The sequence below is a fragment of the Bombus pascuorum genome, chromosome 2 (assembly GCF_905332965.1).
Source record: "Bombus pascuorum chromosome 2, iyBomPasc1.1, whole genome shotgun sequence".
In the NCBI taxonomy this organism is placed as follows: Eukaryota; Metazoa; Arthropoda; class Insecta; order Hymenoptera; family Apidae; genus Bombus; species Bombus pascuorum.
Window position 1 is genome coordinate 18174223 of NC_083489.1, and position 26076 is coordinate 18200298.

At 36.8% G+C, this 26076-nt stretch overlaps 2 protein-coding genes and 5 long non-coding RNA genes across 15 annotated transcripts in view; 4 read left to right on the forward strand and 3 right to left on the reverse strand.

The window, feature by feature from the left end:
* The window catches only part of LOC132916766 (neuroplastin), a 17052-nt gene extending 15439 nt beyond the window's left edge, over positions 1–1613 (forward strand). The window contains exon 5 of the mRNA XM_060977085.1: positions 758–1613. Coding sequence (XP_060833068.1) covers positions 758–803 — 46 coding nt within the window. The 3' untranslated portion in view covers positions 804–1613. The remainder of the gene's footprint in view (positions 1–757) is intronic.
* LOC132916763 (uncharacterized) lies at positions 1236–25011 on the reverse strand. Of its 5 annotated transcripts, XR_009660185.1 has the most exons (18): positions 24337–25011; positions 18326–18679; positions 15272–15342; positions 10839–10936; positions 10627–10750; positions 10231–10462; positions 9572–10024; positions 9437–9481; positions 8537–9232; positions 7420–7860; positions 7145–7293; positions 6993–7070; positions 6479–6821; positions 6081–6285; positions 5816–6006; positions 5260–5432; positions 4350–4597; positions 3898–4034 (listed from the first exon to the last, which is right to left on the reverse strand). XR_009660185.1 is itself a non-coding variant. In XM_060977077.1 (17 exons), exons 2-17 carry the CDS (start codon positions 18498–18500, stop codon positions 3597–3599), a joined length of 3912 nt encoding a protein of 1303 aa, XP_060833060.1. In that variant the 5' UTR covers positions 18501–18679; positions 24337–25006; the 3' UTR covers positions 1236–3596. The 5 variants fall into 5 exon arrangements, 4 of the variants coding, with proteins under 4 accessions (XP_060833060.1, XP_060833061.1, XP_060833063.1 ...); XM_060977077.1 differs by lacking the exon at positions 4350–4597 and having other exon boundaries at positions 1236–4034; positions 24337–25006; XM_060977078.1 differs by lacking the exons at positions 4350–4597; positions 24337–25011 and adding an exon at positions 21421–21562 and having other exon boundaries at positions 1236–4034.
* LOC132916772 (uncharacterized) lies at positions 10930–11474 on the forward strand. The gene is made up of 2 exons (XR_009660194.1): positions 10930–11100; positions 11189–11474. It is a non-coding gene; the product is annotated as an uncharacterized LOC132916772 (long non-coding RNA).
* Positions 12436–13903, reverse strand: LOC132916770 (uncharacterized). The gene is made up of 2 exons (XR_009660192.1): positions 13471–13903; positions 12436–12706 (listed from the first exon to the last, which is right to left on the reverse strand). It is a non-coding gene; the product is annotated as an uncharacterized LOC132916770 (long non-coding RNA).
* Positions 13116–15718, forward strand: LOC132916773 (uncharacterized). The gene is made up of 2 exons (XR_009660195.1): positions 13116–13364; positions 14736–15718. It is a non-coding gene; the product is annotated as an uncharacterized LOC132916773 (long non-coding RNA).
* Positions 22670–25257, forward strand: LOC132916771 (uncharacterized). The gene is made up of 2 exons (XR_009660193.1): positions 22670–24188; positions 24252–25257. It is a non-coding gene; the product is annotated as an uncharacterized LOC132916771 (long non-coding RNA).
* The window catches only part of LOC132916768 (uncharacterized), a 6047-nt gene continuing 5116 nt past the window's right edge, over positions 25146–26076 (reverse strand). For all 5 annotated transcript variants that reach the window (XR_009660190.1, XR_009660188.1, XR_009660189.1 and 2 more), the window contains one exon: positions 25146–25519. This is a non-coding gene — a long non-coding RNA (uncharacterized LOC132916768). The remainder of the gene's footprint in view (positions 25520–26076) is intronic.

Here is a 26076-nt window from a genome sequence, read left to right on the forward strand (position 1 = left end):
AACTGGAGTCAAATAGTCAAAGTTGAAAAAAGTTGATATACTGCAGAGTTACTCAGATTCAAACTTGAAAATCTGTTTGAAATTTATTTATTAATATATACAGGGATCCGGGTACAAGCACAGGAGACGATAGACTAGAATACTATATACCACTGCGCGGACCTCTTCCACCCTCTAAACTTCCTGTCGATTCCCCTGACACGCCACCGACGCCGAAAATCCCAGGTCACAGGACGATCCAGTTGAATTCCTTCCCCAAAAAACCACGCCGTTTGTCTGCACCGGCGCGGTTGTATCTCTCCCGCTATTACTTTAAATCTTTCCCTCTGAAGTCGTGCCATCGTTTTCAGCTTTACTGGCGCTTTCTCAGAAAATTGAAAGTAAAGATATATGAACGCAAAAATTTTTACTTAAAGAGTACGAAGCGTACATTTAAATATCCTTTAAACTATGCTTGAAACTTCTTTATATAGATTATTTCATAAGTAGGTGGTCAAACATTTAGATTACATTAACATGGAATTATCTCAGAAATATTCTTATAAATATTTTCATATTTTTTAAAGCAAATAAGTTAAATATCTAAATTTTCTTATAGTGTTACCAATTCTTAAAAAATTTTGTACAAAATAATACGTTACCACATATCGATTAGCGTATCCGTGTCTCATCTCATTGTGTATGATTCATTCTCGTGACCAGTTTCACCTTCAAATAATATTAACTGTTTAATAATTGGTTTTATCTCGTCCCGTAGCAAGCCAACACCCAACAAGGACTCTGATGTTAGGCAAAGAAAATGAAGGAAGAAATAAAAAGCGGCGAACGAACGAGAGTGATGCAGGATAGTGGAATGGATGTGAGGGAATGATCGTGTGGCATATGCCGAAGTGACAATATAGATAACTGTTACAAGGATGAGAGACAGCGGGGTAGGACAAGAGAAACCAAATAAGCAAACAAACAATTCTGTAACAAGAGAAAGACATCATCTAGAAGAGCATACACAAGTATAGAGAATAAAAAACGAAATAATAAAGAAAAGAAACGATAATAACGTTTTCAATGGACTGGCTAAGCTCAGGAAGTGAAGCCCCGGCCCCCGGTCGTTCGAGTGCATACCTGCGTGGAAACAGGCTTGCCTGTACACAGAGAATGTTAGCGCGCGCGAAATTACAATTTACTAACAGATTTAAATTAAGCCTTATTATCGTGTTCACTCCATTTATCAAATGTTCGCCTGTCCGTACTCTCTTACTACACTGCTTTGATCGACGATCGAAAAGAAATAAAAAAAAGAAAAACGATAAAAAAATATATTGAAGAAAAAACAATGTGCTGCTGATCTTACGCGTCGTATGTATCTATAAAAAGATGGGAGTGCGCGAGAACGTAGAGAAGATGGTATATAGAAAAAGAAGAGAAAAGAGAGTAAGGTTAGGAAGAAGAAGAAATGAGAGAAAAAGATCGAGAGGGCGTGAAAGAAATGTTTTAAGTATGTATGTGTCTGTGTGTGCTTGCATACGCTTGAATGAAAGAATGCAATAACGACGAACAGAAGTAAAAAAAAAAACAAAAAAAGAAAAAAAAGAAAAAAAAAAAGAAAAAAAGAACGAACTAGTCGAAACGGTGCATACTCGCCAAAAACAAACGTGCACGAGAATGAAATAAGAAATTCATTTTTATTATATTTCCTGCTTGTACGAATAAATACATACATACATACATACATACATACATACATACATACATACATACATACATACATATATATACCACATTCAAGGCGCATTTATTCGTTAAGGTACTTTCTATAAAGAGTACTTGTTTCCCGTACTCTTTAAGGATAAAAGTATAAATTCACTGTTCTGTTCATGCTTTTTGGCGGGTATGCCTGGTACGTGATTCAGAGCGTGTAGGCACTTGTTTCTCATACTTCGTACTATGTGATGGAAGAAACGAAAGAATAATTTTATGGCAGGACCGAAAATATGTGCTCGATACTAGTTATATAATAAATAGGATCGAGGAAGGCAATGCGTGCTATAATTAGCTTCCGAATACATCAGACTTTCAAAGGTACAGTAAAAAACAGCTTACCTGGTGGTGTCGCCTTATAATTATAATTATAATTATAATTATTATTATTGTTATTATTATTATTATTATGATTAATATTATTATATTATTATTATTAATTATATTGATCTTAAATATTCCATCGTTCATGGAGAACACGTCGGAAGTCATAGTTTTGCGCGCAACGCCGTTGTTAACGACGTTAATGTAATATTAATTCTGTAATATTATTGCCATCGTTACTACTGCTGCTATTATCGTTACTATGATTATTACAAGTATTATCGTTAATTTTATCACTATTGTAATAATTTATGATCCGTACCAATACGATTGTCTTATCGACAGTATCGTCATTGTAAGTATTACTGTTTCTATAATGATCCATTTAAGAACTAGCAAAAGTGCAATTTAGATACTCGGTGAGAAATTTCTATCTGCGGGTGCTACTTGTTATGTCTTTTATGTACTTCTATCATTGTCTCTAATGTTGCCATTATTATTATCAGCACTATTGTTGATATTAATAGGAGAATTACTACAGCCATGAATTCGCTCTTTTCGTTTACCTAATTGTTTTAATATTTCATTATGCGAGTCATAAATTAAAAGTCATTCGTAGAACGTTTTCACTTTGACGTTTTATGGATGATGATATATACATTTGTGTCACATCTGCCCCGCTTTTGTTTTAGAACACATGCGATTGCATTTTACAGAAGGAATTTTATCTTTAAGAAGAAAGTCCAAACTTCAATCACAACTCTATTTTATAAAATAACTAAACAACAGAGATAATGAAAAAAAATATTGTGAATTTCACAGCTGAACGTGACAAACAAAATTCTGTTCCTGTTTGTTCTTTCAAAATGAGGTACTTCGACGAAACTTTATCCTTGAGAAGAGAAGCGTGTATTCGATTAGAAAAGAATGTACAAACATTTTATTGCTCAAACATCCATGCTTGCTCGTAAGTACATATAAAATGTTGCTGTAATAACGCACGGGTTACGGGGTCCGCACTCCGGACACCGGACACGATCCACGCGTATCTTGTCACGCATCGAGAGTTACAGTGATATTTGTGCTGTGTATTTCTCCACGCGCTTTTGTACAGAACCGCGCATTGAGCGCGCCTTATCGATAACTCTTTGGTCGTAAGCGCTACTTCTGTGTAATTCAGTTAGACGAAACCGTGCGTGTTGCCCCCGATCGACGCTCGCAAGCGATCGAACAAAAACGGGAAAGAAAAAGATAGTAGAAAGAACCGTCAAATAAAAAAAAGACAGAAGAAGAAGATAATGAGAAAAGCACCGGAGGAAGGGCTCGTTTCGAAGTCTCGTTTCCTCCAGGTCCACTAAACGTGTTTTATGTACAGTATCGCTTCACTGAAGCGAAGTATATTTAATCGTCCGCTTTGGGTTCATGATCGAGGGAAAGCTGAGAAGAGGGCAGCACAGTCACTGACGCTGATTTTTCTTATCGTTCGTTGGAATCCCAATTCCCAATATGCTTCCTTACTTTGGCGCCTGACTTCCGTAATCCACGTACACGCGCACGACCTCACCACTGTATTTACGCTGACTGGGCATGAAATAAAAGTCAGGTTGATTCGGTTGTGTGGACACGCCACCGCCTGCCGGATTATGCATATTGTTCTTTGATCGCTGATAATGTTCCCTGCGATCTTGGGTATAGTAACCAGGTTGGATGGCGGCTGTGTGCCTCGAACCCGGTGCACGCGGCAAACTGTACGTTGCTCGTGGTCCTACTATCCTATTTGGACCGTCTACAGTATCAGTACCGAGTCCATTTGCGGTCATCTCTCTGTGACGAGGTAGACTGGAAACTGGTGGTGGCGGAGCTTTCTCCTCTGTCTCAAAGGCCTCGAAAGCAAAATTTGTGTTTGCACCTGAGGCGTAGTCCTTCCAAGCGTTACTGGCGATCAGACGATCCTGAAATAAGTTATCATTAGCCTTATTGTTATTGCAGTGAAAGTTATATCTAATAGGAAGATTATATAAAATAACATCAGACATCCTAACTTCATATAATTTTGAGTAATTTTGTCTATAAAGCTATCTAGCGAAGATATGAATATTATATGTTTATATTCAATAGAATTTTTTTTAGACTTCTTAGAGTCATTTTTTAGACTTGCTACTATTTATGAGCTTTCTTTGGATACATACACAATAAAAGAGATTATATAAGTAGGAGAAGAGAAAGAAAAGAGAGAAAGCAAGAGAAGAGTACCACTGTAGAAATACCTGGATTAGTGAGCAAACGAGCGTAGGACGAATAATAATTAGCGCGCCGATTGTATACAGAGGGTGAAGTTCTACCAGCTGGGATTAGGACGATGCATATCGTACGGAGCGTGTTGGTGATGATGCCGAAGATGGTGGTGGTGGTGATGATGATGGTGATCGCCGTTTTGTCGATGATACCGCGTCGCGTTCGTGCGATGAATCGGGTTGGGCGCGTCACAAGAAGCCAGAGGCAGCGAGTACACCCTCTTTACACCGTGATGGTCGCGAAGAGCGCGGATCATGCAACACAAGCGAAGCAGAAGATCGATTCGAGTTCATAAGAGTGGAGCAATAGTAGTGAAAGTTGAGTCTGAAGTGGCACTAGTGTCTATTTCTGTATGTCTCAATTACAATGAGAGAAAAAAGGACACTTCTTTTCTTATTGAAGTATTCATGCGTTTCAAGTCACTCAAACATGGAGCTTCCATATTACTTTCACGGAGTGTGGCTACATTTAAGGAGGAGGTTACAGAGAGACCTTGTTGCTATCTCAAGTAAAAGCATCATTTTGCATTGGTTAATTTCAATGGGTACATAACATATTCGAAGAGCATATCTATTTCCCAACTATGTACTTAACAGAATTCTAAGGAACAAATGATCTTTATTGCAAGTGAAATTCTGTAAGACTCTACCAATAGGTTCAAGATTTAAGCGGGTTACTTCTAATAGACACACATAAGTTGAGAACCAGCATTGCTCTAGACCATACCACAGCGCTAAGATGTTTATAACAAGAGTTAGATGCACACACAATACAAAAGGAAAGGTAACTAGGTCGCGAACAGAAAACAGAGAAACGAGGAAATTACGTAAAAAACAGGTGGAGAAAACGTATGAATACATAAAATGGTAGGTAATGTCGTACCTTCGTCGCTCGTCTCCTCGATGATCTGTAAAGAGTACAGCTTGCTTGTAGTAGAGCAAGAGCAAGTAAGGCAGCAACGCATCCAACAACAATATATAGTTTCGTTGCGTCGAGGAACAGATCCGACGTAAATGACGTTTCTTCATCCGCATCTCCTCCACCTAAGTCATTTACTGGCGACCAAAACAGAATAAAATGTCCAAGTTGAATGGATGCCTTATATATTACTTAATACGTTTAACAATATGAGTATATTATATGAAGCTAGAAATATGAACAGGCTAGCTTGTTACGAATAATAAACATGCTTTGTTAAGTTTGTTGTAATGATAACGCTTTCCTCGATCGAGGAAAAAGATATGATACAGAATTAAATACTATATTGCAGAAAAACTTAATCGGTTGTAAATTATTGTTTTAAGTCGAGTATTTTTAGAATTTAAATGTTTAATGACTGGCTTAATTGAATTTTTTTTTGACTGACAGTTAACGGCGATTCTCGAAAACTATATGTTTTTATTTTGAAGGTTAATAATAGCAAAAAATTTCACATTACCTCGAGGAGCTCTAATGATCAAGTACTGTGGATCCACACTTAATGCACCGACTTTTCCTGTGACAAGAGCTTCTTTTAATGCCTTTTCCGCAGCTGCACCGGTATCTACAGGTTTCAGTGATCTGCCTTTTACTTCGTTCTTGTCTAAGATCAGATCCATGCGGGCAATAACACCGTTTTGTTCATCATTCCTAAATGTAATAATATGTTCAATATTAAATAATAAATTCGGAAGTAAAATAACATATATTGTAAGGATACTGACTTTTGTAATTCATTGAGACGAATTTGATAATAGCCTGGTAGTTTGTCAAGAAGTGGAGTAAAGCTGTCAGATATCCTGTTTGAAATAAGTTCGAAATCTGGACTACCGGGAGTAGGTGCCATAAAACCGTCACCCAAATTTATGAGCTTCACCTCCACGGTGTAATGCAGCCTTGGTGGAGCTGGCGTTGTAAGATCCTCGAGTTCTACAAAAGTGAGACAAGTATTTAAATAATGCTGTTGAGGAAGCTTTCTGGAATTTGAGTTATTCAATCATTTAGAATTTATTTGTATACAACAAGCAAGAACTTCTCAAAGATGTCATAAAGAATATAATACCAATACTATTAATTAGTGATTATAGCATGTATATAATTAAAAATAAAAACCAACAACAACCTTCGAGACCACAAGATTTTATGCATATCCTTTCAGCGGATACAACAGGCACGGCGTCGTGTTTACGTATTTTCTTGTTGACAGCATTAAAAATACCACCCTTGACTGGATACATCATATACAAGCAATGATCGTCCGTGAAAGAAAGATCTCTATTGTCCTTTGTTATCCGTTTTCTCGAGAACTTGAGTGTCGTTACACCATCCACTTTACTGCCGCCTGTGTTATAGATATCTTGAGATGGATCAAGCAACGGAGCATTATATCCGCTGATCCAAGTATCCATGAGAAAAGCTCGACCTGATTTCTCGTCGACCCAGCCCAACACCGCATCTGTTTGCGACTAATAACAAAGAGAGAAGTATCGATTTTAAACTTAGGATTTAAGGATAAAATTTATTGTTGTAGAATGGAAGGAGTATTGTAATGTAGTAATGAAAAGTTTGATAATATTAAATGGCCAAATAATTTTGATTAGAGCATAGTGCAAGGAACTTATGGTCTCAATGCATACCATTTTTTCGTCATCAGAGAATCCAACGCCGGTCCAAGTATTCGTGTTAGTAGTGGAAATAATAAACGATAATTGATCCTACAAGAAAATCATTAATAAACTATACGATGGAATCATAACTAAGAGAATTTATCTTTATCATAGGAAAATACCTTTCGTCCTTTGTAAGTCCACTGAATAGAGTATTCACAGGTACCATTTGCAGGAGAGCAATGCCTTGGATAATGCCACTCACCGCTGCAATTTGAAGTTGGCGCTAATGCATCACCCTCACTAGTCATTTCTTGTTTCTTTTTTTCATCTAAGGATATTTATAAATCACTAATCAATATTATATTTAATTCGAAATTAACTATATAATGTCATCAACAATGTTGTAATACAACGTCGCTAATGCATGTAAAGAATAATGTTTTCTTTAACCTACCAAAGAAATTAAAAGTTACTGTTCCTCTCTGTGCTCCATGACCATGATACTTAAGTTCATCAGCCTTGTAAAAGTCCTTCACACTGACCTTGGCTTTTTCAATGCCACTGAGTGGGTGATGAACATATTTTCCAGGTTCTTGTCCTTTAGCCCATATCACTTGCATATTACCATCAATAATTTCGTGGTCGGTTAGTTCATTAGCTACCAATTTTCTTCTGAAAAGTATGGTCGTAACACCATCACGTTCAAAGCCCATAGCAGCAGTCAAAGTGTCTCTTCCACCCCAATATTCGTCTTTCTTTGGCGTAGACCTGTCTCTAGTGTAATAGTCGCCAATCCTGTGACTGTTGCCTCGTGCTGATCCTATTATAATGTCTGTGCAGTCCATAGGGTTGAAGTCGTGTTTCGGCGTGTATTTGTGCACTGCAGGTAGGATAGCTTTGATCATAAAACATTAGATTAGATAAAATGATCTATAAACCTCATTGATTATATGATCAATTTGAAATAATGATTAATAATTTATGATTGTGATGGAAAAGGTTCCCTGTTGCAACATTGAAATATTTATCACAAAATGTACAGCTATTAGTAACAAATTCATTTTACAGTATTTTCTCAAGTGCAAATGCACTTACATAGGAGTTATAGGGGTATTATGCGAAAGCAACAAGGAAAGCTTATACCAAAAAATAAGTACAAATTAAATGTATGAATATTATCTATACTATATGTTTTATTTATATATGTATATGTTAGTATCAATGCTACTGATTATATGAATACGTTACATTAACTTAATCTAAATTATCTCTTTATGTGTTACAAAATCTACTATTTTGTTAAATATTTTTTATATTATATTTTTCTGTACTATTATGTTTAACGAGCAATTCTAATTTTTGTCAATTAAGTTGATGAAATTTTACACCCATTTAGAAGTATCTAAAATTAAATTAAGAGGCAAATTTTGAAGATTAGTTCAGATAATAAAAAACACAAAATCAAAAGATATTTCTAGATATGAATCAACGTTAACTAATTACAATATAAAGCCCGTGCAATATGTACGAGGAGAGACAAGCGGTTATAATGCCTTATCAGCTTGTTTTACCTTTCGTTGCACTCGACTTAAGACCTGAGATCGGTTCCGGTTCCGAGGTTGGTTCTGACTTTGGCTCCGGCTCTGACTTGGGTTCCGGTTCAGACTTTGGCTCTGTTTCGGAACTGGGTTCCGGTTCGGACTTTGGTTCTGGTTCAGATTTCGGCTCCGGCTCTGGTTCGGATTTGGGTTCGGGTTCAGAGCTGGGTTCTGGCTCGGATTTCGGTTCTGGTTCAGAGTTTGGCTCTGGCTCAGACTTGGGTTCTGGTTCAGAGCTTGGCTCTGGTTCAGACTTGGGTTCAGGTTCAGGTTCAGAATTGGATTCTGGTTCGGGTTTTAATTCCATTCGGGATCTCGATTTAACTTGAGAAATAGGCTCTAGATGAGATATTGACTTGTGTTCATATTGTGTCTCAGAAGTTAAAATAGCCTCTGCTTTTGTTCTTGGTTCAGTATTCGATAAGTTTGATTGGGATTTTGGTTTTGGTCTTGAGCTTGGTTCTGGTTCAGATTTTGGCTCTGGTTCTGAGCTGGGTTCTGGTTCTGAGCTAGGTTCAGGTTCTGAGCTAGGTTCAGGTTTTGATTTGGTTTCTGGTTCTGAACTTGGTTCGGGCTCGGATATAGGTTCTGGTTCGGATTTTGGTTCTGACACAGGTTCGGGCGTGGTGTTGGTGCTGTCGACAGTGCTCGGCTCGGCGACGGGCTCCCCTGTGCAAGAAAGCATCGATCGTCGTGCCAACTACCTACTGCTTATTGTTTACAGACCACCACCTCGTGCGTAGTGTTTCAAATATAAAAAGGGGACGCCAAATGCTCTACTACTCATTGGGAAGCATACTACATGTTGTTACTATGTAAATACGGTAAGCAGGGGTCTCTTGTTCTATATCTGAGTTAAGTATTGATACATACCATTCACAGAAATTCCTGTAGACTCCGGTGATCTCTTTTTGCGTCCTATATGAAGATAAAGTATATCATTTAACATTATTTGTATATAAATTCAAGAAACTGAAATATACAAGTATAAATTAACTCGAATCTCACCTTGCTTCGTGCTGACGCGATATGTCACACTAGTTTGCACCGTCACATCAACGTCAGATCGAGGAGTTGAAGCCAATGAAGTCACATCATGAGCTTTAGCCGATCGTCTCTTGGTACCTGACCTTTCAGTTCCAGACTCAGGTTCAGGTTCGGGTTCAGGCTCCGGTTTGGGTACGGCTTTCGGTTCTGGCTCTGGTTCCGGCTCTGATTTTGGTTGTGGCTGTGGAAGTGGTTCATCCTTTGGACGTTCCTGAATTTCAGGAAAAGCGCGACACATCGGTGTCAGGTCATTTGGCCGCCATCCAACAGCAACCCAGCTAGTACCATTTACCACCATAATGCCCTCGAGTTCTTTGCTTTCCTTCAATATCCGCCAATAGAAGGTAAAATTGTCAGAGAACTTTTTCATTGTATATGCGTCCAATTCTACGTCGATGGTTTTGATCGGAGATTCTAGAAAGTATCATTATATTTACTTCTTACTTGAAATTTATTTATCTTTTATAATTAATATTGTATATTGTATTCTATTTTAATTTTTTAACAAGTAAGTCACAAATGATACAAATATAATAATTTAGAAACTATAGTATAAAAAAGTTACTCCAATCTGAATGACCTCTGGAGAAGGTACCAAATTGTGATTTAATAAAACTTACTCTTCGCGCAACCCGGTCCAAACCAACCAATATTGCAATAGCAGTGCTTAGTGGGTGCGGTCGTGCCGCCATTGTCAATGCACGTGCCCTGAATACCACAATCCGAGTCATCCAGGCATTCCTCCTTAAATTCACACCTTGTACCGTGATACAGTCGATCACACCTGCATCGACCTACCAGATATCGACCGTGACCGCTGCAATCCTCTCTGTAAGACTTTCTGTCGATGATCTAACGGGTATAAATTATAAGGTATCAGCGACCGCGATATAGGTAACCGGAAGAATTGTTTTACAAATTACGTTCTACTATTTTCTGTTATTACTTAATACTTCTATATATCTATTGATAGTTAGACATTCCATTATTTGTTATATTTTGGTTATTATTCTTACATTGATATCGGCGCAAGACCAAAATCTATAACTCGTTCCCCATTCCTCAGCTTCTCGGAGAAGCCGAATCGTGCAGTCTGTACACGTGAAATTTTGAGGTAATTGTACGGTATAACTCTGTGCCCTAAAAAGTAATAATTTGTTACTTTATATTAATACCAAAAGTATTATCAAAGCGGAAAAAGAAAGATCAGATAACAATTTTCACTTACGTGGCATCGTCTTCTACGAACTCGCTATTTTTTGTCACAGGAGTTAGATCAATCAATGGTCTGTCAAGGGCATCCAATATTTGCAGTCGGAATCCACCCTAAAATCAATAATTATAATATTTAAAATATGTGATGGTAGATATTCAAGATATGGAAATCTTAAAAATAACGATCTTAAGATAGTAAATAATAAAAATTTATAATATAGATTTCAGTAAATAATAAATAACAAAACATTATAATAACAAACTTAAATACAGAGGTAAATAACAAAAATTTCAAATAATTAGGTTAATCTCGTTTAATTTACGTTTGGTAACGCAGGTATATAGTAAGCAATATTATTTCAGTTCCAATGCGTGAACTTCCGGACAGTTTCTTTCGCTATGACCGTGTCGGAAGCGAGAGACGGTCAAGAGGACGTTGAGACATCGATCGCACGCGCGGATAGCGGTATCGAACGAGCTTATCACAGATCCGTGACATAGAAACCGACCTTCTATTCCATTGGTCATGTCCAAAAAATAAAAAGTAAAAAATATTATTAACAACTTTAGTTAACGCTTTCTTAGCGTAGCTGGCAACGTCACCGTTATAAAACCGGCCGTTTCATGAAAACGACCACCGAATTGGAAATAGGAAGAGAGAGAGAGACGTCGCCGCAGGAGATCATCGTTTCGCAGTGGGTAACGACGTAATGACACGAGCATTAATTTAATGATTGCCGATGTCAATCTGACACCTGTATAAAGATACAAGGAGGCAAAGAACCGTTATTAGTCAACTCTTACCCAAGAACAACATTGCGTTTTCTTCTACGTGCCACGTTTTCTAATTATTAACCGCATTCTTTGCATCGTCATAGCATGAAAATTCAGTCGTTAATTTTTCACCAATATCGGTCGGTAGTCTCATAAAAGCGTTTTCATGAAATTTGATACAAAGACAAATTGGTCGACTCTAATCTTTAAAAATTTCTTAAGTTTGCTACTCATATAAGTATATGATAAGTATTTGTTTATTTTTTTTTTTAATATTCTTCTTAATTTATGTAATTTGGATTTTCTAAATTCTATTCTCTAAATTTTCTAAATTTTCTATTCTAAATTCAAATATCGATTAATGTTGTTTTCTAACGATGAAGTTTAGGATTTGAATAATATAATAATTTCATGATACGAGGATTAAGTATTTGGAATAAGATATTTAATTTTTTAAAACTTAGGAAATTATATTAGTGAAGTCGATTAGTAGATTGCGGATTTTTATGTATTTATAGGAAATTTGAAAATGGTATCCAAAAATACATGCAATGCATATAAAAATATAGAAAAAATCCAAAGTAGAATATTTGTTATAACATTTAGTAGATGACAAATACATTTTATAAAAAACAGATTTCTATTTAGATTCCATTTCTTCAACTACGTTCATAGAAGTATAAAAATGTATAAAAATCCGCAGTCTATTTATTAGTGTGGCTTTCGTATGACTCATTTATGTTTTTCCCTATTTTTACAAATTTCTTCACACATTGTGATATGTTATCATTTAAAATTTTAAATATTATAAAGTTTGGAATGTTTTTACCGACGGATAGAATATCCGTTCACAAGAGATGCTTGTCACTTTTGATGAAAGTTTCTTTGAATATCTACACTGAAGAGTTTGAAATGTTTTCCAACAGCGCGCGATTATGCCAGCACTCGAAAGGAGAAGTAGAAAGGGAAGAGACAGTTTTGCGAAGTGGTACTGCTTCGCACGGTACACACCTGCAGCGGTTGCAGCGTTATTGTCGAATTTTTCTCGTACCACGGATATTTTCACGGATAGAATTTGCGAGGCATTTAAGTTTATGGCTGCCCCATCTAAAACCAGTTGTTCAGAAAAAGAAATCACAACGATGATTGTATAGGAAATATGCGTACGTATTTATATTAATATGAAGTTGATTACGATTGCGAGAGATCCGATATACGATGCGAAAGGCAGTTTTAAAATACATAATTTTCGAGATAAGTTTGAAATTACGTTACTTCGAAATTATTTAAATATGAAATCCAGATATTCCTTTCAGATGTTCGTAAAGATATTTTAACAGATATATCATATAAACGTAAACTTAAAAAATGTGGTGTACCTAACCTTGAAGTTTCTACAAGAAAACAATTAACATGTATTCGGATGGTACATATTAAATATCTTTCTAAATCAAATTTTAGCAGGTAGTATTAAAGTAATTAAGGTAATATCCATATGATTTAATGTATATGTATTTTTGATGATTAGTTACGTAGTTTCATTATTCTAAATTTATAGAAATACACGTGATTTATAACAAATCATTTCTTTTTTAAGATAATTGATAATTAACGACAAAACAATATTTAATTTTTGATATTTGTCCGCCAAATTCAATCATTTCATATACAACCTAATACATATAATGAAGTAAATCTACCAATCCACATACATAGTATATGTATACGTACATACAGTACAGTACAATAGAGCGAAAATATTAAGGTCAGTATGAAAGGACTTTATACATAAATGATTCATTATTTTGAATCTGAAAGAAGCCTAACGGGACGGCACAGGGGCAAAGGAGGTACTGCTCCTTATCGCTCACCGTTAGTTACGTCTTGCCATATTGTTTTATGTGACACTTTCGGTCAATACACGTGTTTATCTTTACGTTGCTGTTTTGTGCTGAGTCTACAAAGAAATAACCAATCAGACCCACATTCCTTTGCTTGTCATCTTTTCAACTCTCTATTATACATTTCCCAGTCATAATGCAGCGTTTGATTTATGTAAAAGCCAATGCGATGGTCCACGGTTCAACTGCTTTTCCAGCAACGGATCTGAGAGCTTTGGCTTCGATCCGAGTCATTGGCGACAGTCGAGTTACGGTACCCGACATACCGATGTGTTCCACCGAACACAAGCTACTCTCTCGCGTACATGTTCACATGCAAAGCGATTTATATCCCTTACCACCTTCTTTCCGACCTATCTATCTACGTAAGGTATACACGAACCACGTCGAACGTATACGAAGCTTCGCTTGTGAATTATTCAACGAGCGTCACCTTGAGCGACGACGTGCAAGCGTAGGCTGCCCTCTGCCTCTGTCTTTTCTTTCCCTTTCGTAGACCACGTGCGGACAAATTCGTGATGTCTTTTACGATGACTTAGGTAGTGCGACGCGTCGTGAAGAATATGAATTTCCAACTGCGCCAGTCGGCCATTGTGCCTGGTTTATGAACGTGCCTTAAGTTTTGCCTGTTACTGTGACTTTTCTTACTCGTAGTTCAGAAAACTTTGATTTATCGTTGATCGAAGATTTATGTCAATATACGGTTGGGGACAAAAATAAGTGAAGAGATAGCGGAAGTAGGTATCAATGCAGTTTAATGGAACTATTGTATATAGATTATTTAACAAATAACTGAAGTTGATATTTACATTCTTGTGTAAACAAATCGTATTTAACAAAACTTCATTGATACCTGCTTTCGCTGCATGTCTGCTTATTTTTGTATCCGACTGTATATAGACGGGAAATAAGAGTTTCATATGAAGAGTGACAGTAGAATAAAAATGTCGCTGATTGGTTGATTAGTGTGACGCCTCAAGCGACGTCAATCACACAAGGATGATCATTTTTGGTCATCCAGGAATCCCGGAACTCTTCTTAAGTAGTTTATGAAGCATTATTAATCCTGAAATCTTTCAGTATATCCCTACTCAACAATATAAAAGGAATCATGATACGAAATGTTACATAATTTTTCTCATGTGTTTTCCATAGGAGCGAATCATAATCGCGTCTTCACATTGAAAATATGCAGGTTAAGTAATTATAAAGTTTATTGGGTGCTCTAATTGCAGCAATATCGTCAATGACTCATTGGTAGTGAAGGGCTATAATCAGTTAAATAACAGGCAATCAGATTGATCAAATACGTGCAAATTCCTTCCAATCACGGCACGTGAACAATCAAGACCGTAACCAGGCCAATTGAAAGATGCAGAAAGTTTCCATATTGGAGAAAGTTCATGTAATATGAATTATAATAAACTATGGTATGATTTTATTCAGCTCTCGCGTAACTGTTCATGCATCTTTCTTTTTTTCTTTGAACAGCTGTTAGTGCTTATGTGTTTCTTAAGCTTCTGCTGTGCGGCCACCATAGTACGAGATATTAAGCGCGTAAAAATCACACATGCAGAAATTACCGACTGGTCTCGCGGCAACAGTTGTTACCGCTGGCTAATAAAATTCAATTATTATCGGGGTAAAAGTTGTTTTAAAACGCAACGAACAAAGAGCTCATTATATAGGAAATATTGTTGCTATTATAATCTTTTCCTCTTTGCTATGTATAATTAACCAAGTTAAGTTATAATAAATTTTTTTTACTTACTCGATGAGGATAAGCCAGATGCCACGTGACGTTAAAGTTACTCCCAGACAGTAAAGTAGTTTTAATATCCCCTGCAACATAAAATGAGCGCATTATGCAACATTGCGCGCACTATTCTATACAAATTTTCACGATCGCTCGTCGCGCGTTAAATTACGTCGAGATACGGAAACTTGTAATTTCTCAGGCTCATCGATTTAGACGAGAGACCTTACGAACAATGAAAAGTTAATATTCATTAAAGTAACGAGACACGATAATTCAACACAATCACCGGAAACATGCATGGATACAAGTTCAGCGAAATCTTGCGTGCGAATATCCTTATCCACACCCAGATAGGAAATAAAAAAAAGAAGCAGAAAAATCACATCCTTACAAGCATTTTCTATTTCTTATTATTTTATGGCGTAATAAGTATCTAAGTATAGATGAAGGACTTTATAATACTTTCAGGTATATTTTCATATTGTTTCTTCTTTTCAACATATAATAAAAATTTAACATATAATTAAAGTATGGTTAATATTTTAGGGCTTTGTTTTATTTAATTACAGTACGTACTCTATGTAGGCAATTTGTTTTCATAAATCATTTTTTATCATCAAAAGATTGCAAAAAATCAATTATAAGGCGGGAAAGGAAACTAACATGAAGGCGAATATCCGTTTATATCAGTAATTATATCGGTTGTTATGAAAATGAATTTCAACTCGACCAGCGATTTCACATTTTCAATTCGCTTGAAGCTAAGATGGTAATCTACGGTAGTATCGTATCGTATCGAGACTGAGTTTCCGGAAATAATCGAGAGTGGCACGATGTACAATTAATTTCCGGAAGTGGACGGGCAGCAGCTCGCGTTCCGCGACCGATCCTTCCTTTTATGGAGTACTACCTTTTTTCCCTACCTGCCACCGAAAAGAAAGCTCGCGTTCCTCTTGTTGAGAACTAACAGTCAAGCGATTAAATTGTGGAACGACATCGACATTCTATGTTCGATTTGGTGGGGCATACAAAAATTAATACCCGTGACAGCGTTCACGACACTGTTATGCGTTTATATGCATTCACGTAGGAGTTTGGAAGTACTGTCGATCCAAATTAGCACAGGTAACCGTTTAGAGAATAACGAAATGTTCAAATTTATGCAGGAATAATTTATATGTTGGGTGACGTAAAAGTATTGTTAGCATGTACCGAGCCTGTGATATTTGTTTAGACTACGATGGGTGGGAAAATTATGAAATAACATACATACAAACAATAGTGCTTTGCTATCTGACTACATATCAATGAAGTATATTTCTAAGAAATCCTAAGTACATATCTCTTTTCTCTGTTACATATACATGTATATCTAACACATTTCTTCCTTTTAAAGATTCATTTCAGGAAATCAGTTCGAAAAACTGATGAAAGTGGTAACTGTCAGTTAACGAAGTAAAATTCCAACCAATTAATAAAGTATTGCTGATAGTAGATAGTTAATAGAATAGTGTTCTCAGTACGAATAATAAACCGAAATCCTTATGATCAGCACTTTCTACTTTTTTACAACCGAAGCAATTACATAATTTGAATGTCGAATAGAATGATCGATAGTAGAAAGTTGAATAATAAGACCTGCTTCATTTTTCAGATACAACACGTAATTTGACATGAACCGGAAGATTGAGTACTATACATATATGCCATCTACAATACCGTAATCAATAGATCAAACCAGATATTAAGGATCTTTCTACATTTAGAATTCGATGGAAAGACTACCGGTAATTTTCTTAAGCCTAGGTATACCCCTTTTCCAGCAGTCCTATCCGATACGACGCGTGCATTTAAAGTTCACGTATTCCCCGCGACTACGCGAGAGCTCGTAAGAAGAAAAAAAGGTACGTGTACGTGCGACTGCAGCGTAGAGGCAAGACGTGGAAGGTAATGGCCGAGGTTCGAGTTCCCTTCGTTGCGAGTCGGTGAAAGTCGCTTCGAATCAGACCAGCGGGCTATCCCCACCGGGATGTATCATCGTGTTAATGTCGTTTTCCCATAGAACCCTCTTACCACTTCTACCCATCCCTCGTAACTATATCGTCATATTCCATATTGTCAACTGACAACGTCATCGTCCTTGGATTGACCGCGAAAATTTCACGCATGCCTTTTTCTGGTCCGTGGATCGTGTGACGCATAGCCAGGCCACAGCATCCGGACAACTCGCTTCGTCAGTAATACTATCGGATTACTACATTTGTCGTCGTTATTTTTTTATGCAGCATGACACGATGCGCTGCAGCGTTTCAGATTTCACGAAATTGCTTTCTCTATGCGTTGGGTTGCGATTTGTTTCTCCTCGGTTTGTTTGTTACAGCGGACAGGTCAAAGTTTCAAAGAAAGGGACACTGGGTGTTTCCAATGATACCCTGTGATTCTCTTTTTTGCAGTTGTCTGCCGTTTCGAGCCTTTGTTAGGAGATCAGAATCTTTGGACGGGTTACATGTTTCCTGGCTAGACAAGATTGACTCTTTTTTAGAATGTTATATTGCAAAATGATATATTATTAAGCCATTCAGTAATTTGTGTCATAAACTGATAATTGTACTCTTCGCGTAATAGGTAATTCTCTTATAAATACTGAAATCACTTCCTTATGTATGATATAAAATATGATACTGTTTTATTTTATTGCATAGTTATCTAAAACAAAGATTACACGATTGTACTTAAACTCAATCGTGGAAATACTTTTAAGTATCTCTAATTGGCTAATTAATTTCAGAATCTTAACAAACTACTATCAGTTTACCAACTGTTACACCATTCTAATGATATACCACTTTAACTTAACAACAAACTAATATCTCCACTATAATTAATGCTCCAAGAAGGCAAACCAATCTGTCATATTATATTTCATACCACAAAAATACACCTTCACGTTATTCTCTTCATGTTAGTATAGCCATAAATTGCAGGTATGTGCATACTTCATAAATTCAGTTATTCATTTGTAGGCTATCACTATATGATAATTGTGCAACGAAAGGAAATACTCACCACGAGGCATTCCACATGGACCAGGTGTCCTGGCATTGTCCAGAAAATCCAAGTCATATTTCCTTGCCTGTGGAAAAGTCAAGGCGACGTGTCCTTGCACTTCTCTGAATGATACCACTGCTAATACCAGTAGAATCAGTCCTGACATAATCACGGAACACGTATTCGATGACATTTTCAAGATTAAACGTGCTGGTACGTTCACAACCTCGACGTTTTCCTTGAATTCCACGCGACTGGTCCCTCTGAGAATTTTCCTCTCGCACTCCTAAGACCCTCCAGCTGATTTTTCCTGACGCTCGGCATGGGCACCCCTCGTTGATTAACTCCTTCCGCTTCGGTGAGGCCAATAATCTGAAAAAAGAGAGGAATTTCTTAATTCGCTTGTCGATTTTGTTAAACATTTCACTTTTATCAACAAATACGGGTACGGAAGTTTTAACAACGTAATTTTTTTCATCGGTTGTTTTGCTTTATAACGCTAGGCTACGTTAAAAGTTAGAGCCCCTTATGGGTATATGAGTATATGCGAAGTCAAGGCCAGTTTTTGAAGTTCGTGCAAACTTGTTCCTCGACAACTTGATAGGCCAATATCGAATACATTACTACGCGATACCGCATTCCATGTAAATTAATTACTATCACAGAAAATACCGATATCAAAATTTTTGTTGCCCAAATGTGTATTTTTAAAAGTAGCAACTTGATATTAATTAATGGTTTCAGTCAATAGTTTTTAAGAAGATACTTGTAGATAACAAGATTTACGTAATTACTTCGTTTGAAAGGTAAGTGGAATATCGAGACAAGCGGTTTTTGGAAATTTAAATTAAAAATCAGTAATTCGTTTTAAAAAAAATGGCAATTATATTCCCACTTATTAAAAACACACATGTGAGCTTTCTGAAGCGTGGAATTACATACAGGTAACCATAGGAACCGAAAGGTTAAATTTTATTAAGCTATTCTTATAATTAATATAAGTTTAGAAGATTAAATTTTATTAACCTTTCGTTTCCTAAATAAAAATTAGTAAATTATAATTTTTTAACTCAGTTATTATATTAATCTTTTTCCTCTAATATAAATAGTAGAAAATATTATTTTTCTAAAATAAAGATAGATATGATTTGTTTCCTATGTTTTATATTGAAACTACTGCTTTTTCAGAAAAAAGCTAAGCTCACGAGAGAGTTAATTTATTGTCGTAAATTACACGATCATAAACCAGGAACATAAATTCCAACGATCTGATGATCGGTACCGTGGTAGAATATTTATCTTTCGCGCATTCATCATCACGCAGGAATGTGTTAACCTTTGCCTCTATCTCAAATGATATAATAACAAGAATCAACAAGGAACCGGTTGATCGAATTGCAACGTGTCAAATGGAACGTGTCATTTTCTCTGTTTGTGCTTCCCTTTTTCGAAAACATCGTGATTAAATGGAAAACCGCAAATAACCCGTGATTGTTACAGAAAAGAATAACGGTTCCCGATTGGAAGAACCGAATCGTGAATTCGCACGCTAAATCTCTCTCTCTCTCTCTCTCTCTCTCTCTCTCTCTCTTTTTCTTTCTCTTTCACTCTAATGGGAAAGGACATAAGCGCGTAAGATAGACAAGGACAGAAGATATGAGCGCGCTCAGACGATAAAAAATGGCGGCACAAGTTCCTGCAAGCAGAACAAACCAGGGACAAAAAATAACAGATTTAAATTTTTACGAAAAATTTCAAAGAAATAGAATTAGAACATTGTTTAAATTAGTGTTATTTGTATTGAGGACAGTGATCACTAAATTTTAAAGAGATTTTTCAAGAAATTAAATGATCAAAGGGTATTAATTTTTAAATGTTTGTTTACGAGTACATAACCATTATATATGACTAAAACTTTTGTATGGTTAATCATTATCGATATCGAAAATTAATTGAATATTACCAGCGATAGAAGCAATTTTTGGTTAATGGTAATCAATATCGGTAAAGTATAGTTTTTGATTAGCATCAATCACTATTATCGATGTTGAAAAATTCTTTTTGGTTACTTTCGATCATGAACAATTCTTATTAACATTACTGATAATTAGAATCTAAGATTAATGGTAAAGTTGATTAGTCGAAAATAGTAAAAAAAAGTTTCTTCGACGTCGATAATGGTTATTTATAATCAAGGAAATAGTGTAATTACCTATAATGGTTTTTATAATTGAAATTATTTAAAATAAAATATGAAATCCTATAACATAATCTTTTTAATTCAAGTTACAGCAGTGATAGTTCCTGGAATAAATATAAGGAATCTCGAGGAACAAAGGAGGAAGCGTGAACTCGAATAGCCAGTTGTGAGAAACGAAGGGACAAAGACGAAGGACACGTGCACATTGCACATCGAGATAAATGGAAGAAATAATTATAAGGAGCCGTCGAGCGAGGTGTACGAAACTTAACGAGCCGAGGACATAACCTTCTCGAAAAATTGAACTGCAAAGAAATATCATTTTCTTAGACTAATTTTGTAACAAGATAATAACAAGACAATAAAATGAAGATAAAAATATTTGTATGCAGGTGATGAAAATTTTTAGCAATAAATGGTAATCGCAGCTATAACCAAATTATGTTGGGCAATAACATTTTGTTTAATGCGTTTCCTGCCATTTTTAGGTTTGAAAGTGAGTATGTAAATTATTCTAGCGAAACAAACTAGACATCGATGAATCATCATTAACAAAAGCATTGTCGATTGATGAGAGATCAAAGTATTTAAGTATTTAATTTAACTTTGATTTAGAATGTCTTGAATATATAACCTATTTTTTTATTATACGATAAAAAAGCCAATAAATTATAAAATAGGGACAAACTTTATATTTGTAACTTTGACATTAATAATCTTTGCACTTTAAAAATAGTGTTTTTTAATTCTACTTGTCAAAAACTCATATAAAAAATCGCAAAAAGTATAGTTGAAACAACTACTAAGAAGTATGTATTACAAAAAACAGCATAAAAAGATAAACTGTAGAACACCTGTAGGCTAATGAAAATCAATATATTCGTTAAAGATTACGACAACCGTTTCTACGCACATTGCGACACTCGGGAGCGGATCTCCTTCTGAGGAATCTCAATGTAGCCTCAGCGTGGCCTCAGAATGGCCTCAGGATGGCCTCACCGACGAAGTACGCAGCTCCTACTTGGAAGGTGCAATTCACTCGCAGAGATGAGCGCTGCTAGTGGGAGGATACGACATTGGAGAAGGGAAGAGGAAGGAGGGTTCAAAAGGAATGGAAGGAAACCGACTTGCAAAACTCACGTATGGGGTATTTTTTTCTCGCCTCGTGGAAACCTGACATTCTGCGGAATCTTGATCTCCAACGCGACATGCTTTTTCACTTGTTTTTAAACGATCCCCGGCCGTTATGCAATCGCGAATAGCGTAAGGTATACGCGTCTTGCTGTTCAATGGAAACCACCTTTATTTTCTGTTTCAGATCCGGAGTCTACGAATTCCGACATTGGCAAAAATAGAAATTATCTCATCACAGGTAGAGCTCACAGGTTGCTTTCGAAATTTGTTGATCATTAATTCTGAGAAACCAACGGTTCTTGGGATCTTTGGGACATGCTAATGGTGACTTGTATGACTCGGCATTCCATTCGTGTTTTCGTAAACATGGATGCTATTTGGCGAGCTGAGGATCATGGCGATGTTTCAAAAGAATTTGTATTTAGTCACACATCTTGACTCTACGAAGTATTATCCCACCATATCTAGTTCTAGAATTAATGAAGGTACAATTTTATTCTTTGTTGCAATACGTTTTCATAATATTGATTAACATTCCAGTTGATGGTACGGTGATCTCAATCGGTGCCGATGAACAGCTCACTTGTGCGTGGAGTTTTGACTTGTGTAGCCATCGAATACAAGAAACTGAGGTAAGAACAGAATCATGAAGCCAGAAGACTCATGAAGGGAAAGGAGGCGGATACGTAGGGAAAACGATCCTTGGACGGCTTGTGGAAAACGAGTTGACATTCCAGTGAACAACGATGACGTTGTCCTTAACTATGATGTAGTCTCTCTTTTACTAGTTTGCGATCTAAATGCCGTCGATCGATCTCATGTGCTCTTGACAAAATTTTTTTTTGCTTCTTTCGTGCTTTCATGCCAACCATCTTTGGAAAAATTTACGAATTGATGAGAAAATATCGAATGTATCTTAATTGGTGTGTAATCATGATAAAAACATCGGGTATAAAGGAGATTAAGACAAATTTTGTTTCAAATTCCTAAGTAAACGAAAACATAAATTAAAGATGTTATAAATTATGGATAATAATTAATATGGCAATTGAAAGAAGAATTTTATCGGGGCTAGCTGGGACGTTTCGGAATTCTAAAACATATAGAGTAGATTTTTTACTAACAAGAACTGTAAACACTATATTTTTCTAGCGAGGTAACTGCGCAGTCAACAATTTGCGCAGCTAAACTTTCTCGAATTCCTGTGTTTACATTCTGCGTTCCTATATGATCTCACGGCTGCATATTGTTTCGCTAGTCTCTTCCTAAGACCGTGGAAGCAATGGAGAAAATTGTGTGACGTGCAAGCGATAAATGCTCTGACAGCTACAAAACTAACTTGTATTTGAATGCAAGTGTATACCTATTTAATTGCTTCAAATTTATCTTCCAAGAAATCACTCACAATTCTGTTTACAATCGTACAAAACTATACATAAGTAAGAAAAAAGAGAAATAGTTGAAAGAAGAATCAAATATGGATGGTAGAAAAACTTACATGTACAAAATTTTGATAAACCGTGAAATGCCAAAGCAGGTCAAGCGAAACAAAAAAACGATGGCAAAACTATAGCAGGAGAAGAAATATTTCTCGGATTACTCCAGAGAAAATGGTAGCGTTTCTAAGTATGTACGTCGCAGTGACTGATCGTTCTCATTGATGCGAGATCTCTCGAGAGAGAGCAAGAAAAGAAAATTCGTGGCGCGATCGCGGGAGTAAGCGAAACTACGGAGTTATAAAGAGTACACCATCGCGCCATTCTCCTTGACGTGTCTTAGAAAACAAGCTACGGTTCCAGCGGACACTCATTCAGTTTTTGTTTCGTTCTCACTGTCTAGTCGCGTTTTCACCTGGGAAGATATTACGCGATCCGACGGTATTATGTCGCATGGTAGAGACGATATGATGAGGTGGAATGACGAATTTCGAGAAAGGAATGCAATGACCAGGGAAAAGACTTTCGTTCAGTACCAAGAATCCGTGAAGAAATACGTAAACACGACAGATAATAGTAATGGGTTATGTCGACAATGCTGCCTCGAAAACAGGTTAGAACGAAACGAATGCGTATAATCAGGGTGTAGGTGGATAAATGAACGAGCTTACAATGCAGAATTATGCAGATGAGAGAGGCGCAATTTCTTCAAGCATAATTAAGAAAAACGAAGAGGCGAGGTACGCCGATGACGTTGCTGCCATTAAACTTCCTCTCACTAGCATTCTATGTATAATGAGCTGTTACGCCATACACACGATATTACCGTGGAATACGCAGGGAGGAATACAAATACAATGTGGTAGATCGTGCAGGAAGAGCGCGACGATAAAAAAAAGGAAAAAACAAAATGTCCTTCGTGATGGATCAATTGAATGATTATCGATAGCTCTTCAAGCTGAATGTTATTACTGGATCAAATTCTCTCGAAATTATCCTAAACATTATATTGACTTATTCTCTTTGAACCAATTTAATTTTCACCTAATTCTCGACAAGCATGCACATATTTTCGATTTCTTTTAACGATCACATTTCTGGCTAATCTCAGGTTTGTAAACTATCAATATAACTTTATATGTATAATATAATAGTTGACGAAATAATATTTCAGGGACAAAATTGGAAAGATCCGTATACGAATCGCGCAATCGCTTCACTGAGCCATCAAAAAAGATCCGACAATACAATCTTCCTACCTGTTGAATTGTCCGGGAAATTTCCAGCTGATGCTTCGATCACGCACACACAAAATCACTGCACCAAGAAGTCCGTAAATCTCAGACGACGCATCTCTGAGGCGGCGTCATCGTCGTTCGAGGAAAGAAACAACAAGATCGTATGAGTGATTCCACTCTAGCAATTGCCGAGACGCAAGAAAAGTAAACGTCTGTCCGCGCGATCGGTGAACCACGATGATTCACTGGATAGTTGGAAGACGTGACTTTAGGACGTAGCCATTTCGATATTGGGCGGTCAATTGCGACGATGCACGATAAGATCGTACAATTTCGACAGGTGGTAGCTATACACACAAAGATACCACAACGGTCGAGAAGGATGCGGCGGGGCCACGTCTCAGACTGACTCCAAGAAGCTCGGCTAGGCTCTGTTCGACTCGACTCACCTCAACTGCCTGGCATTGCAAAGCAGCCGCGAGCGAAAACTCACTTTACGCTCTCGCACGGCCCCTTACGTTTACCCCCCGCCATATTACCGACTGCCTGCTTTCTTAAGGCTGCCTGCGAGTTCGCCTGAATACCTGCTTCTATGCCCCTTCTCCTGGTGCATCGCGGCACTGTACCTTAGGCGCGCGCGGCGCCGCGGCCTGATGTTTCTTCCTGCGCTCTCTGGCTCCCTCTGACAGGGAGATTCCATGACATTCAGGTCACCAATTTGTCTCGAATTCTGTGAACATGATTGAGATAACTAAAAATGAGTTCGAGTTTTCAATTGCTCGTTTTATGTAAGAATGTATCTGGGGAAGGACTAAGTAAATGGACAGATATCGTAGTATAGCATTATATTGGGAATATTTTGGTGGTATTATTGTGTTTACATTACATGTTTGTAAATAATCTTAGAAAGAAGAGAATAGGATATATTTGTACAGTTATGAATATTTTTAATTGCTGTTATGCCTGATTAATATTTGGCTACTCAACGTTTTTATTAGTTGATTATTATCTAAATGATAACATGGTTTATAATCTCGCGTACAAACTTGAATATCTAGAAAAATTTTCTAGTTCACATCTGTATGAATATAGTTTCTATAATGACCTTGACCTATATGTCGCATGCTCAAATTTGGAAGTCGTACTTGTTGTCACCAAGGTTACCAACTCATCTCACAGGCTGTCAAAATCCTTTTATCTGATTCTACAACATGATGTTAATAAAAATGATATTAAAATATTTTTCAAAACTATCATCTATCTTTGATAACAAGATTGTATTATTAAAAATAATATAGCCATTTGCCATCAGGATGCAGAAGGCACAAGGTGCTTACGACTATTATGGAAAAGCAAAGTGAGTTTTGTCGATGAAGTAAAAGAAGGCAACGATCAGCCGCGAAACTCTACTTGCTCAACGACTTTGCGTTTCTGATCGCGAAAAATTTATGCAATTCAGCCTTCGAGGTAAATCAGTATTCTGATATCGTCTATCCATCGGGAGAGGTATCCTTCGAACGAAAACTAAATTTCATTCAACTTGGTTTACTCGCGTAGTAAACGTGCCCGTCAAGCGCAAATTAGATCTGCTGTTTATACCAGAGCCTGTACATTTTAACTTGTAACAGCAAGAGCAAAACCTCTCTATCGGAATGGAAAGCGAGCTGTTCAGGCACGCGGCGGTCTACAGCTTGATCGAGTGGTGTTCATTCGCGCCTTAGGCTGCGTACAGACTGGCAAACAGGTCTTGCGTTCTATGCC